General features: G+C 40.7%; 1 protein-coding gene across 1 annotated transcript in view; it reads left to right on the top strand.

Annotated features, from left to right (window-relative positions):
* Window positions 1-7,893: 7,893 nt before the first annotated feature.
* HDAC2 (histone deacetylase 2) overlaps window positions 7,894-15,631 on the top strand; it is a 30,913-nt gene continuing 23,175 nt past the window's right edge. Inside the window, exon 1 of the mRNA XM_021693689.1 lies at window positions 7,894-8,055. Coding sequence (XP_021549364.1) covers window positions 8,004-8,055 — 52 coding nt within the window. The 5' untranslated portion in view covers window positions 7,894-8,003. The remainder of the gene's footprint in view (window positions 8,056-15,631) is intronic.

Genomic DNA, 15,631 nt, shown 5'->3' on the forward strand with positions numbered 1-15,631 from the left:
ACTGGTTGATTCCTGTCAATTTTTCAAGCATATCCTCTGGCTTTCCCATCCACTTTGTGAACTACCTCTACCCTTCTAGTGCATTTCTTTTTGTTTATTGTAACCAGAACTGGCAACCAAGAACACTGACCAGTGTAATCCTCTTGTCTAGGAAGTTTCAAAGGAAATTGTTTTGATATATTTTATAGAGTAGTTAATAGCATAAGTGGGGCTATTCTGATGCACTACAAAGCCTGGATTAATTTTAGAACATAATGATGTGTACATTTACATCAGTCATCCAAAACCTGAAGACATATAAGATTCCCTCCTGTTATGAACTGACTTGTGTTCCCTCAAAATTCATATGTTGAAGCCCTAACTCCTAGAAATTCTAAATGCAACCGTATTTGGAGCTAGGGCCTTTAGAGAGGTGATTGAGTTAAAATGGGGCTATTAGGGTTGGTCCTAATCCAGTATGACTAGTGTTCTTACAAAAGAAGAGGTTAGGACACGGACAAAACAAAGGGATGACCATGTGAGGACACAGCGACAAGGTGGCCATCTGCAAGCGAAAGAGAGGCTTCAGAAGAAACCAAACCTACCAACACCTTAATCTTGGACTTCTAGCCTCCAAAACTGTGAGAAAATAAATTTCTATTGTTTAAGCCACCTAGTCCATGGTATTTTGTTATGGAAGCTCTAGTAAACTAATATATGTGCCCTGAAGGATCTTATAATTTTGTAAAGAGAGATAAATATAAATAAGAAAAAATATAGATGCTAAGATATAAACTGCACATAGGATGGTGGAAGATAAAGGTGGAGAGTTAGGGAAGAAGGGTTAGGAAAATGCTATCTGAATTTAGATATTATTTGTCTTATTTTTAAGCAAGATCTCTTCTTGAGCCAAACTTCATATAAATACTGGTTGCTTAAGCTTAAGAAAAAATGAAAATGTGTTTGGCTAATTAACATACCATCACAAATGAAATGCAATAAAAGCAAATTATAAAGCAACCAATGGAGGGAAAAGAAGGGAAAAAAAAATCCTGTTTTAAAAGTTTTGCCTGATGAATGTTTTTTTTTAACATATTAATATACCAACAAATGTAAATATTTATTATATCATAACAGATAAACTATAAAACTAGTATCAAATTATTCCTGTAAAGCAAGGTGGCAAAATTTGATACCAGGCCATCAACTGTGAAGCAAATTTGCCACTAGCTCAACTAAGACCAGAGTCTATAGTGATAATTTAATGCTTTGGAAAATGAGACTTCATTGTAGGAAAAAGAACAGCACTAAACAAAGTAATCTCTGCCATTATGCACACTCAGGTGGAGGTCACTGTTATATTAAGGAAAGTGTGGTAATCTCTTGGGGCATGGCAAGGCAAAATTTGGATGAAAAAGGTCCATTATATCTCAATAAAACTAGAAAAAAGAGAAAAGTTCCGTTAGAAAAGAGCAAGAGAAGGTGAAGAAAAAGTCAGCTGGCGTAATCTAACCTTCACTGCTGCTATGTAATATCTGTTCTAGATTGTTAGCATTCCCTGTCCATGTTCATATGAAAAAGATACCGAATCTTCAATAATTTGTGATTCTATTTAAGTGCTCCTGTTTATTACCTCAACTTCTTTGTATTCACATTAGCACAAATGGGATAAAAGCACATCAATTTTCCTTTGCTAATTACCAATCTGATGCAGTTTTCCAATTAAATCCATCTGAAGCTAATGTGCAGTTTTCTAGGAATTTTTACATTTCTCCCTCAAGATCGGAAGAAGAATCTAGAATTCACCCTAAGCTGGATATATCTGTGGGTTCACAGTATAAGGAAAAATTTCTTGTTGTTAACAACACTTTGGCATTATATGGTCATGAACTGTCAAGCCATGGCAATTTTATCCCCTCTTGCAAGCTAATTAAGTTAACCTGTTAGTTTCATGGACTCTGGCTAAAGTCAGGAGATTCCTGGATCAGACAAAAAGGACTTTACTGCTCACAGCATAGCAAGCTGCATGAGCATCAACCTATTTGTGTCGGTTGCTCTTGCCCCTTTAAGTCCCAGATAGAACACATAATGGACCGAGACGACAATGTGCACACAGAGTGGGTTGTACTGCAAAAGAGAAACCCAGGACCAAGGGCCCAGATTTCTTAGCAAGCAGCAAGAAGCCAATCTCTCCTACCCTGAGAGTGAATAGTTAGTAGTTACATATTAGCCATGATATGGTCACCTTCCTAGTTAGGCATCCATGTGACTAGCTTTAGAAACTGCTCAGTCTCAGGAGACGGAGAAGCCTTGCAATCTAGCATACTCAGCAAGAATGTGCAGGACACTCAGTAAGAATGTGCAGGGACCAGCCTCTTCTAACAATCCACCCTACACGTTCTTGACAGAACTGAAATTTTCACATGGATATATAACCCTGTTGACCACTCTGATTAATCTGACTGACAGAGGCTTTATTCAATTTGTCTCATACGGCATTTAATTAGGGCCCTGTCACCAATAGCCAAATGGCAGGATGAGACCAATCTGTCGTATTGACCTCAGTCATGCCCCCAGGTTCCTGAAATCTCATAAACCGTCAGGATCTACCTTAGAAAGTCAGTGGCTTTCTCCTTATGGCTCTGATTTGACCTTCATATCTGCTCTGAGGCATTAATCCAGGTTCGGCTGATGTATTAAGGATGGTTCAAAATCTGCCATCTAGGGCAATTCTATTATCTATAACAACTCTGCCAGTGAGTTGAGGCTTCAAAGCCTTCAAAGGCTCAGGTGTCATCACTGATCACTGTAGCTAAACTCAGGGACAAACTTGTTACCATCTTTTCTAACTGACTCACATCATCAGGATAACCAACCAGAGTGCACATAAATGAGTCAGATATCCCTCTGGGGAGTTCCTCCAAGTAACTAAGAGTGGGCTCTGTTTCAGAGAGATCTTCACTGTCATCTGGAGCCTATGCAATCTATTGGTGGGTCCTTAAATACTTCAAAATCTCTTATGACTACAGCTAGGGTGCAAGTTACTGTGATCTTGGAAGCAGTAAAATTAATGCCTGGCTTCCATACAAGAAGTACAGTCCTGGGAGTGAACAGGGTATCCCCAGAAAGAAAGTGTTGATTACAATTGTTGGGGATCCCTAGTGGGACTAACCTAAGTCTCAAAGCACAGGTCAGGTTGACAGTGTCTCCAACATGGTGAAGAAGTACCCCCCGCTGGGAGGAAAGTTACACAAGCAGGATACTGCCCAGCCATCTGTCTTTAAACCTACTTCCTGGTTGGGGTGCCTGGGTGGTGCAGTCGGTTAAGCGTAAGACTCTTGGTTTTGTCTCTGGTCATGATCTCAGGGTTGTGAGATTGAGCCCCACGTCTCCCAGAATCTGCTTGAGATTCTCTCTCCCTCTCCCGCTGCCCCTCTCCCCCACTTAAAAATAAATAAATCTTAAAAAACAACAACAACAACCTATTTCCTGGTATTTAGCCTGAAACCCCTCAATTCCTCCTCATTAACCGGCAATACGGTGTAGGGCCACTTAATTCCCAGTTGATTATACAACCTGGTCAGGTTTGCCACCAATTCCCATGGACTTCCCTCAACTTCCATTGGTTGACATGGCTCTTACCTTTCCTTTGTTTTAGAAAGCTATGTCTTTCTCAGCATCCTAACCTCACCACCAAAAACTGAAGAAATGTGAAGGGTCTGAGATTTTACCCTATTTGCAAGCTAACAAGCTAGTCAACCACAGTTTCACAGACGCTGGTATAAGACACAAGACTCCTATGCTAAAGACAAAGATAATTTATTATTCACAGCAATAGCAGTGACCGGAGTATTATTTTTTGGGCTGCCAAGCCCCAGTTCCTACAGGTCATGAGGAAGAGGGCCAGATGACACCTACACTGTAGTACATTGCATTATAAGAGATGAACCCTGAATTTAGAACAACTGAATATTTTGTAATGGGCAGTAAGCATGCCCCACTTTGCTACAGAGGAAGCCATTTTCTCTATCTTCCAAAGCTGTCCACTATACAAACATTTTTGGATAGACTGTTTGGGAAAAAAGGGCATTCAGTACCTCCACTCTCAAGATATTCAGAAACCCATAGAGAGCTATCTCTCAACAGAAATCTGTAATTTCTTAGTGGAAATTACCAGAAGCCACTAACCTCTAGTTCCTATTTCACATGAGGTAGGGTTGTACTCAACTGCATTTAACAAAATTCTGATTACAGTGGTTTAACCAATGTTTGTTTTGAATTGGTTTTTTTCCCTCTGCAGGTAACCAGAAGTCCAAGAGGTGGACAGTCCAGGTCGGGTGCGAATATAAATGAGGTGTTCAAGGACCCAGGTCCCTATCCTCCTGTTCCACCATCTTCATCATTTGGCTTTTCACCTGATGGTCCCAACATGCAAATTCCCCCTCCACTGGTACAGTGCTGGTGCTCAGTTGAGAGAAGTAATTATCACATTTGAAGGAAAGTTAAAAAATTTGAGAGAGGAAAGACAAAGAATTAAGATACATATGTAGTGTGGCTGGGAGACAGTAGCAAGTAGATTTTCCCAGACACAGAATGGTACAGAATTTTACTAGAAAATTTGTTTAAGTAGATGGTGTGGATCAAAGTAATACTTTGTTTTAAGGGACAGGAACAAAGCATTAAACAAGCTAACAGGGGTGACTTGAAAGATTTAATTTAACTGAATAATTTAGTAAATAAGCTATGATTCAAAAATGTGTTTTTGGGGTGCCTGGGTGGCTCAGTCAGTTAAGTGTCTGACTCTTGATTTCAGCTCAGGTCAGAAGAGTCTGCTGAGATTCCCTCTCCCTCTGCCCCTACCCCCTGCCCCCCACCCTGGCAGGTGCACACACACTCTCTCAAATAATCATTAAAAAAACCCCACAAAAACCCAAAAATGTGTTTTTAATAAAAATTGGAAGTTTTAAATTTTATTACACAAATGCACAGTTCAAATAGCACTGTAACCTTTCTTGTTTGGTGCTACTGTTCAGAGGAATGAGTAATGGCTTATAGTACTGGGTAAAAATAGGAATCATGCTTCTGAGGAAATCAGAATTCAGCTTGAGGCTGGTTTAGTTTGTGACAATACCCTAGTGTTAGTTACTGTACTTCTCTACCTTCTGTATTACCTTATGGAATTGCTACATAGAATTTAACACCAAGAAATCTAAATTTCCTTAGAGTAGAAACAAGCTTATATGAACAATTCCTTTATAGTAACTAAAAATTAGACTATCTGCTGCAGTTGGTATCAGGGTTTCATTTTTAGCATAAGCTGAGGCAATCGGTTTCTAAATAGTTTCTAAATAATCAGTTCTATATGGTCTAAATAATCCATTTGTTTAACAGATCCTTTCATTGAATAATCCCAAAGCACTGAACATCTTCGAGATTATAAACTCATATAGACGGAGAAGAAACTAAAGAAAAATAGTTTAAGAATAAAGACAATCCTCAATTATGCATTCTATGAATTAACCATGTTCTCAACTTTCTTTCTCCTGTATATTGTCTAAAACTTTCTTTTTTTCTAATGGTAAAAAGGTTTGATAGAGATGAGTTTGAATATGGCGAATGAAATTAGAGCTTGTCAATAGGTTTTAATAACTTATTGTATGTTAGCTCTGATAATCTAAAGTTCATAATAGATGTTTAGGCACATAATTCTCTTGGTCTCCTCCTATCACCAATAAGATATCCTTCTCTAACGCCAGTTTCTAAAGGTAAAATAATTGCTTCTATTAGTTTAAAATTATTAAATAATAAATAACAAGTTCAACAATAACCAAAATATATGCCCAGGCTCTTCTCACATGTTCAAAGTTAGGTACCATGGATGCAAACAATAATTATTATTACTAGTATTGTAATAATAATCATAATAAATCCTTAAGTTTACATAGTTCTTCATTGTTTATAAATGTTTCCATATTTTATTTGAGCCACTCAATATTCATACGAGGAATTAGTCTTCAAATAATACTGCCTCATTTTACAGATAAAGCAATTCAGACCAAAAAAAGTTTAAGTGACTTGCCCCGTGTCATAGGCATAGAGATACAATTATATCCAAGACATAGTCCCTCCTCTTGTTAAACTCTATTGTAATGAGAAGTTTGGAGGACTTGTGAGCAACCTTAACATGGTGTTGAGCTGGAGCGCTACTAGTCCCAAGGACAGACCACCGGAAGGACAAGGAAACAGACCTGGGGGCAGGGAGGTAGGCAGAGGCAGGGAAATTTTCCTGAAGTAAATAAAGTCTCATTTCAGACTTCACTATGTTCGTTCTGAGAAGAATATTAGTTTCTTCTCAGAATCTACCAAGTTGATTTGGGACTTGATAGAGTAAAACTGTGAAAGTCAATACCTCGTTATTAACTTTAAGCCAATGTTTCTCACACTGCTGCTCCTGTACCAACTGCCATCAGTTACATGGGGTGCTTGTTAAAAAAATAAAGACTTGGCGGGAGAGGGGAAAGGGGTTACTTTGGACTTTCTTAAACTTCTTGGGTGAGATCCAGGAAAACTGCTGCTGTAAGTATAAACACCTTGGGGATTTTGAAGTCAAAGAGCAAAATAAAGAAGATATTTTTGGTAGTGGCTCCAAATGACTCCTGCTTAAGACCTTTTTTCTTTCTTTTGGATGGAGTATGGAAGAGTGTGTATTCGGCTATTTGGGGAAAAGAGTACTATATTGCAAACTGTCAGTCCCTCCACCCTTCACGTGCAGTGTGGTTGGCTTAGAGCAGGTGCTTGATAAATGTTTGTTGACTTGTTGATCAGACATAGATATATATTTAACTTCCATGAGTTCTGAAAGCGCTTTCTGCTTCTATCTTCCAGTGTCCAGCCAGCAGCGGCAGTATAATGGAGTAAAGGTGTGTGGATTTCGGGGAAAGACTGAATGAATTCAAACCCCAGGTCCTCAACAGTTGAGAGGACCAAGTTCCTTAATCTGCCCCCATTTATAAAGAAGGAATAGATATACCTCCCAGAGTTTGGGAGAGTTTTAAATGAGTTAACAGGTATCTATGATATATAGTTATCAATGAAAATACTATAAATGCAAATGCTTAGAACTGTGCTTTACGTCCCAACGCAAATGCGTTCTACAAATACTCATTGAAACCCAGGCAGTGGACTCTACAATTTATTGTCTGTAATGGGTCCCCTTAACAGGTCAGAACCTCGGGGCAATTATCAGCAAAAAAAATGAAAGAACAAACGAATAAACTAGAAACCTGAAGCGACCCAGCCCAGGAACCCTGAGCTGCAGCGTGGCGTGTTCGAGGAGGCCGGAAGGGGTGCAAGAGTGGTCTCTCCCCGCCCGGTTCGCAGCACGTGGTCCGCTCGGGCGGGAGCTTCGCGACAGTGGGGGAGGGGAGCGGCGTGGGACGACGCGGAGGGGGTCTAGGCGGCCAAGGCTACGGTTGGGAAGATACGACTGCGCAGACTCCGGATAGGCGCAACCACTGTGCGAAGATCGAAAGGGGGGAGCGTTCACCCGGCTCCGCACTCCTTTTATCTGCTTGCGGAGCGATAGCCTGACTTTTTTTTTTGTTTCACGACTGCATTTGGCGTCGCCGTCTGCAAGTTGGTCATCAGCAGAGGCCTCTTATTTCAAGACTGAAGAGACCTCTTTTTCTAGTCGGACCCCTTTCTCCCCCGTGAAGGCCACAGTGGACACGTCCCACCTCCCCTCGGCCTCCGGAGGTGGTTTGGCTGCCCCCTCCCCCCTCCCCAGTGTCGCGAGTTGGCGCCGCTGCCACCCCCCGCTCCGCGCTCTCGGCCCCTCGGCCGGGCGGTACCGAGTCCTCCCGGCGTCCCTTCATCTCCTCCCTCCGGCCAGCCGTTCCTTGCGGGACTGCCACCCCCATCTTCGCCCCAGTCCTTTTCTCTCCCCGCCGAGCCGCGGCGGCACCAGCAGCAGCTTCAGCAGGAGGAGGAGCCGGAGCCCGGAGGCGGCGGTGGCCGGAGAGCCCATGGCGTACAGTCAAGGAGGCGGCAAGAAGAAAGTCTGCTACTATTACGATGGTGAGAGGCCCGGCTGGCAGGAGGGTGGGTGGGCAGGGCTGGGGAGCCAGGCCCTGAGCCGCGCCGGGTTCCGCAGCCGCCGACGCGAGCGGGCGCGGGTGCTGAGGGGTGGGAAGGAGGAGGGACCGACGTCTGGGCGCATCTTAACCCATTCCCGACCCGACGCCGTCAGGGAGAGCCCCTCCGCGGCGAGCGGCCCCCGCGGGCTCTGCGGCGGGAGCCAGGTGGACACCCCCTTTTCTCTTCTGCCGCTCTCTCTCCGGCAGTAGGGTCCGCCGTCCCGAAGGCAGCCGCCTGTGGGACGGTGCCGGCCTACCCCGTCTAAGTGGAGGCGGCCAAAGGGATGGCTTGCCCTCTCTCTTCTCCTGCTCGGCACTTGCGGGGCGGAGGTGTGGGGGTGCTCTGCTCCGGCCCCGACCCTCCCCCCGGGCCAAAATATCTACCCCGGCCCGGACTTCACACAAAGCCCCGCGCCCGCTGGAGCCCCGCCCTCAGCCCCCGTCTCTCCCCGCCCTTCTCCCCGTCACCGCTCGCTCCCGCCCCTCCCTTCCTCTGTCTCGAGCTGGCCCGCTGCGTCTGCTCTTTTCTCCGCCTCCAAGCTTCAGCCCGGACCCCTCGACCGGGTCGGGGCTGGCAAGAAGTTACCAAGGGTGGGGACCCACGTCCTCCTTGGGACACACTGACTCTGCCGTTTCGCCTTGGGCTCCATCCCTCTCCTTTGTTCGCCGGTTTCTTTGAGCGCCACTTTCTCAGGATTCAAATGAAAAGGCTTCACTTCCTCGATAAAAATTGGGGTTTTCGAGTTTGAGGTAGTCAGTCTTCGCGGGAAATGTGACGGTGTTAGGGAAACGTGGAGCTGTACTGCTTGTGTTGTAGATCAGACTCGATGGGTTCTGGCTTGTCTCTGTGGGAGGCGGTTACCACCCACTTCTTTGTTGCTCTTTGTTCGATCAGGAAATACACCCTGCTTGGGAGGTTTAGGAGAGCATTCGCATCTTGCTTGCGAAAGCTATTTCTAGGTGTTGGGAGTTTGGGTGTAGGAAAACTTGGAGTAATGCAGAAGTACTAAATAATCAGGTAAGCTTGAGCTTGCGGTGCAGTAAATTATGAAAGTCAGATAATTTTAGGGGTTCTCTGATTTGAAATTTGAGCAGTAACATTAAATCTCTTGAATCCTGTTTCCTGTGGAAATGGAGTAGTAACCTGTTTTGCAGATTTCACAAAGACATTCATTTGGTAAATATTTCTACTGGGTTACTCTCCAGAAAAGGATTTCGAAAATTTTACAAAAAGCTAGGCTCAATGACCTGCAAGTCCTTGATCTGTCTAAAGCAATACAAATCTTGGAAGTTGTGTCCTGTATATGGTGTATTATGTGTATATTACAAAATCTTAAGGTGGTGGAAAGACCTAAGAGGTCTAGGTCAGAATAAATCTGATTTTAATTTGAAAATGACCATACCATATTACTTCATTTAGCAAAGATGAATCTTTTAATGCCTGAGTATATAAAATGACCACCTGTGTCATTTGTGGAAAAACTTAAAATCATAAAGAAGAAATCTAAATTGTTTGCTATTTGATGGCTAGTACTAAATAGTTAACAGCTGTATTTTAAAAACATTTTTTGAGAGCACTACATATATGTGTAATACAAGTCGAAATTACGGCATCCTGGAGGAATAAAGATAGTACATTTATGGATTATATTTGTTAAAATCATTCTTTTAAGTTTTCATGCATATTTTGAGACAGTGGTAAAACCCAAGCCCTGCATTCCCTGATCAAATTGGAAAATAAATAACTGTGTGTGTGAGTTAATTTTTTAAATGATATTGTATCTAAGGTTTAGAGATTTGTTCTTGTCAGGAGTTGAGGTAGAAGGTTTAAAAAGTTGGGGAAACTGGTGCTAAGGCTCTTCCTGCAGCTCTTAGTTGCTACTGACAGTGATAGGCTCTGAAGAAGTAAACTGCTTGTAACTTCTTGTCACCAGACTTGAATTGTAGAGCTGGGAGGTACACTTAAGTAGCAGTTTTATGAACAGCTGTTTCTGGGCCCTTAAGAGCCTTTGCTGAGGGAGTGGGATGCTCAGGGCAGGATGCAGACTTGATAGGTAGGGTGGAAATATTCAAGTCCAATGATTGTTGCTTAATACTTTACTATAGACCATTTAGTTGCTTTACTTAAGGCCAACACCAGTGTATAACTGAATATTTGGAAATCTCTTCATTAGGTTATATGCCTTTCGTCTAAGGCTCATGCCTCATTTTCAGAATGGAATTTTTATTTGCTTTCATTTGGAAATATTCTTTGGGTTTGGGGGGGCTAATAAAATTGTTTTGTAGAAATTATTAAATGGGTTGGGTATCATTATGCTAACTATTAGTATGTGATAGTATATATACTAAACTTTCAACAATTCCAAAAGCTTACTTTTTCATTATTTAAAAAACCCTATTTTGTCAGCTTAAAAGGGTAGTGGTGTTTTTTTCTTTTTGGGGGAGGAAAGAAGATGCAAGTAAAGCAGCTTTTGCACCAAAGAATTGGGAGATTTGAAGGTATACAATATGGATTGGATTAGAATTAAAAATCTGCTACCCTAAATTATCTTGTTTTAACTTGATAAAGAAAGTAGAAGAAAGATGAATACAGGAATGAAGTAGTGGATTCTATAAGATTAGGAAACCTACCTTTAGGCTTAGTGGGACCATTAGGCATACTCTTGACAACAAAGAGTATCTAGCAAATGAAAGGAATTTCTAAAGACATGTATTTTTCTCTGTATGCTTTACAGTGTTCAGTATTATACCCTTTAGATGATTGGAATGCTGGTTCCAGCTAAACCTTCAGGCATTGATGGATGAGGTATCCTTAAATCTTTGAGGAAAGTTAAGAGTTCACTTTTCTTATTGTAGATACTGACCCATAGTCCAAAGTTTTCAAAAACTTAATTCTAAATCTTGGTCATCTTGTATGTATTGCGTGATTATCGATACTCTGTAAAATGATATACCTAGTGGCTGAGATCCCTTCTGACTTTAAAATGATGTGGTTTCTGTACTTAAATGTAATTAGCAAACCAACTGTGTTAGTCCGGTATTACAATACTCAAAATTGTAATACTTTACCTAGGGGGCGCCTGGGTGGAGCAGTCATTTAAGTGTCAGACTCTTGGTTTCAGCCCAAGTCATGATCTCAGGGTCTTGAGATGGAGCCCTGCATTGGGCTTCGTGCTTATCAGAGTCTGCTGGAGATGCTCTCTCCCTCTGCCCCTTACCTTGCCTCTGCGTGCGCGCGCGCTCTCTCTCTCTCATGTAAATAAATAAATAAAATATTTATTAAAAAAATAATTTATGATACTTTATCTACAAATATTAAGTGTACTTTGTTTTGAATTAAGCTTTAGGCCAATCACATTTGGTGCCGGTTTTACAATGTATACAATATAATAGGGTTGTGTGTGAACATAATTTACATAATTGTATAGATACTGCTCTATGCTCTGTTTTTTCCTCTTTTGATAGGGTGCATCAAAATGTTGGAGACAAGTGGTTCAGCAAAAAGCACTTAACACTATACAAAGATAGAATATAAAAGTTACCAAGATCATGCCTCCCAGTATACTCATAGTTTAGGAGATTATAAGGATTTATTTGGCAGCCAACTAATTGACAGATTTTCTTAGACCTTTATTTGCAACAGTGGTGCCAAAGTCTTTTTGGTAGATAGCCTGTAATAAATTGCATGGGTTCTTAGCTGTAATATAAATATTATCCATAAAATAGGTATCATTTCATCCAAAATAGGTAATCAGCAAATCAAAGTGCTGAATGAATTACAGCAGCAGTTCATAAATATCAGTAGTCTTTTTTTTTTAAATTTTATTTATTTATTTGAGAGAGAGAGAGCCAGCGAGTGGTGCGGAAGGAGCAGAGGGAGAGGGACATGACCTGAGCCAAAATCAAGAGTTGACCCTTAACCAACTGAGTCACCGAGGTGCCACCATAAATACTAGTAGTCTTAATTGCACATCATTGTTTAGACATAGTAGGGTGTAATGCTCAAATAAAACAGCTTTTCTTATACTCTTCCCCAGCTATTCTTTAGTATTCATTTCCTTCAGATTTCACCTAATCAGACTTTTTTCCTATTACCTTAATCCTCCTTACTGCTTTTCTCCTTATCACTTGTACTATTATCCTATTTCTGGCACCTAAATTTTGTCCTCCTAACTAGAATATAAGCTTCGTGAGGACAGAATCTGTTTTGCTTATGTCTATATCTCTACCATCTAAATAAAAATTAAAGGTTTTTTAAATTATTGGTGATAAATGATTAGTACCTTATTTTTATGGATAGAGCACTTTCATATAACATTCTCTGCTGCTTACAACCACTCTGAGTTATGGACAGGTAGGATCAGTGGCATTTTGTCTGTTTTACAGATGAAAATAGATTAGTATCCCTGTTTGATAAACTCCTTATCCTTTACCACACTGACTTGTTTTAAGGTCCAAGAAGAGGTCAGTACCTTGCACCTAACACGATTTTTCTTCCTTCTTTTGGTGACACAAGAGTGGAACTCTTTGCATTGATACCAAAAAAAAAAAGAGTATTAAGTAATTCTTTCTTTTCCCTAACAAAAATATGTAAATTATTCAGTTGACAGATACTTAAGGAAATGGTTGGAACTGGTAATCTCTTAGGGAATGATGATAGCATTGAAACATTTTAGAAGTTAAAAGTATAAAGGGGCGCCTGGATGGCTCAGAGCTGGTTGTCTGACTTCAAGTATCTGCCTTGCGGCTCAGGTCATGGGTCCTGGGATCAAGCCCCACATCGGGCTCCCTGCTCAGCGGAGAGCCTGCTTCTCTCTCTCCCCTACCCCCCTGCTCATGCTTTCTCGCTCTCTCAAATAAATAAAATCTTTAAAAAAAAAAGTTAAAGTATAAGGATGTTGTACTGGTTAAAAGTCTTATTCCTCTCTAATAACAGTTGGTTTATACTTGTTCATGAAATCAACTTTGGGTTTAGAAATACCAAATGGGCCTAAAGTCCCTACTGTGTGCCAGGTAGACAAAATATTATATTTAAGTCCTAAGAACGAAATAAACTGTATGCTAGATCGTAAGAGTGGGGACGTTTGTAGCGTACTCAAGACAAGGAAGGCCTGAAGAAAGAGAATGGACCAGCCTTAAAAGAGTTTCCCGGTAGGGGCGCCTTGGTGGTTCAGTTGGTTAAGCTGCTGTCTTCGGCTCAGGCCATGAGCCCGGGGTCCTGGGATCGAGCCCCACGTCAGGCTTCCTGCTCAGCGAGAGCCTGCTTCTCCCTCTCCCTCTGCCTGCCTCTCTGCCTACTTGTGCTCTCTCTCTGTCTCTTTGTCAAATAAATAAATAAAATCTTAAAAAAAAAAAGTTTTCCTGTAAGATACTGCAAACTGCAAAGGCCACGTAGTTAAGTTTTGGCACACTAAACAAAACGGAAGACATGGGGGAATTATGGGATGCCAGGCTAGGTAGTAAAGGGCCAGACCACAAAAACTTTGTAGTAAGAGATTTGAACTTGGTTCAGGGAGTAGAAAACCACGGAAGCATTTTTAAATAGAACTCAGGTGAAGAAAGGATGGTGAAGAGTGATGAATGAATACTGAAAGCAAGAATTGAATGCATGTTGGTCCACGTAAAATATATTGGTTGTGGCTGACAGAAATGGACACATTTAAGAGAGGTTTTGGGAGTACAACAAAAAGAACTTGTTGATGGATTAGAAATGGAGCTGGAGCTGGTTGATGGTGGTACAGAATGAAGGATGGACAACTCCTAATTTTCTAGATCGAACAGTTAGGTGACTTATTGCTGAGAGAAGAGGATTTTTAGGGCATCACTCTTGTTCACTGACTTATCCAAGCACCTAGAATAGTGCATAGCGCACGGTAGGCTCTTAATTTGTTAAATGAATGAATGAACATGAGAAACTCCTGATACTTAAAGGTTGGTGCAGAGTGGTTATGGGGTAGGAATACAGTCCATGACAGTGGTATTATGGAAGCCAGTGGCCAGAGTGTTTAAGCTAGTAGTGGACTAAGTCAGTAGTGTGTGGAAGGTGAAAATAATACTATGGCTTTTTCTTGCTTCCTTTGGTTTTTCTCTTTGTTTTTCTGGATAATTTTTATAACGTGCTTATCTTTAGGGGTAAAGGTACATTTTACAATCTTAAAATTCAAAGTTATCTGAAAATGGGAAGAAAAATCTGTAACTCATTTGGAATCAAAAGCTTAATCTGAATTAATATTTATAATCTTTATTCTGCTTACTGTGAATATTCACACATTTTTGCTGCAAAAAATATTGTTTGATTATAGAATGCTGTGCAGACCCCAGGGTATCACATAATATACAGCAGATGTAACATACTACATTTATAAAACCTGAAAAAAAAAATCTGAAATACATCCAGTCCCAAGTACTTTGGATAAGAGAGTGTAGACCTTAGTAGCCATTTCATTCTGATAGCTTCTTTTGAAGAGTGAGCAATTTCTAAAATTTTTCAGATAACTAATTCTTTATGGTAATTTCTTCACATTGACAAAGTTTGTTGTATTCAAGGAACCACCTTGCACTAATTTTTCTGGATGTTTGCTTCATTGGTAATGCATTTTTGTGTATTTTGATAAAAATCAAGATAACATTTAAAATGCCTGAGTTATGTTACTAACCATTTAAATCATGAATGGAATTCGTAGGTTCTTAAACTAAGAAAAGACATTTTAGGTTTAATAAAAAGTGGATGGCTACAAAGCAACCTTGTAGAGAATTTTGATATGGGATTAAGCCAGAAAGTGTTGGGCGATGTTTCTTTTATAACCCCCTTACATTTTGGAGGAATTCTTAGTAAACGAAATGGCACTTATCTTTGGCTTAGCTCCCCTTGTGTCATTTAGGAAGTGCACATATTTTTGATGGGACCCCTAAATTGTAGCAGAGAAACTTGTTGAAAGCTATATGTATTCATAGAAAATTTGAGGACCCAATTGGTTTAAAAAAGAAAAGTGTTACTTTCATGAATTGGATAGGTAGTTTCTTATATTCATTTTCTGATCCTAAGCCTTTGTTAAAATATTTGTATTACATATATCCTTTTCTTTCCAGGCTTTCCCCTACCATTTCTTTCTAGTGACTGAAAATGCCATTGCTTTCCTAGTAGCTACTGCTTAATATTATCTGTGTTGCTCTGCATATGTTTGAATCTAGCTCCTCTAGGGCATGCTAGTTGGGTTACTTTGGCAGTGTTACCCGATTCTGCTGCATGTCACCTTTCTTTACTATAGGAACAGTAGTAATAGTACCTACATCATAGGGTTAATTGAGAAGATTAACAGATAATACATGTGAAGTGCTTAGAATAGTACCTCCTAGTGAACACTCAATAAATGTTAATTACTATACATTATATGTTAAAAAAAAGATAGTAGGAAGGGAGAAATGAAGGGGGGAGGAAATCGGTGGGGGAGATGAACCATGAGAGACTATGGACTCTGAGAAATAAACTGAGGGTTCTAGAGGGGGGGTGAGGGGAT

The sequence above is a fragment of the Neomonachus schauinslandi genome, chromosome 8 (assembly GCF_002201575.2).
Source record: "Neomonachus schauinslandi chromosome 8, ASM220157v2, whole genome shotgun sequence".
NCBI lineage: Eukaryota > Metazoa > Chordata > Mammalia > Carnivora > Phocidae > Neomonachus > Neomonachus schauinslandi.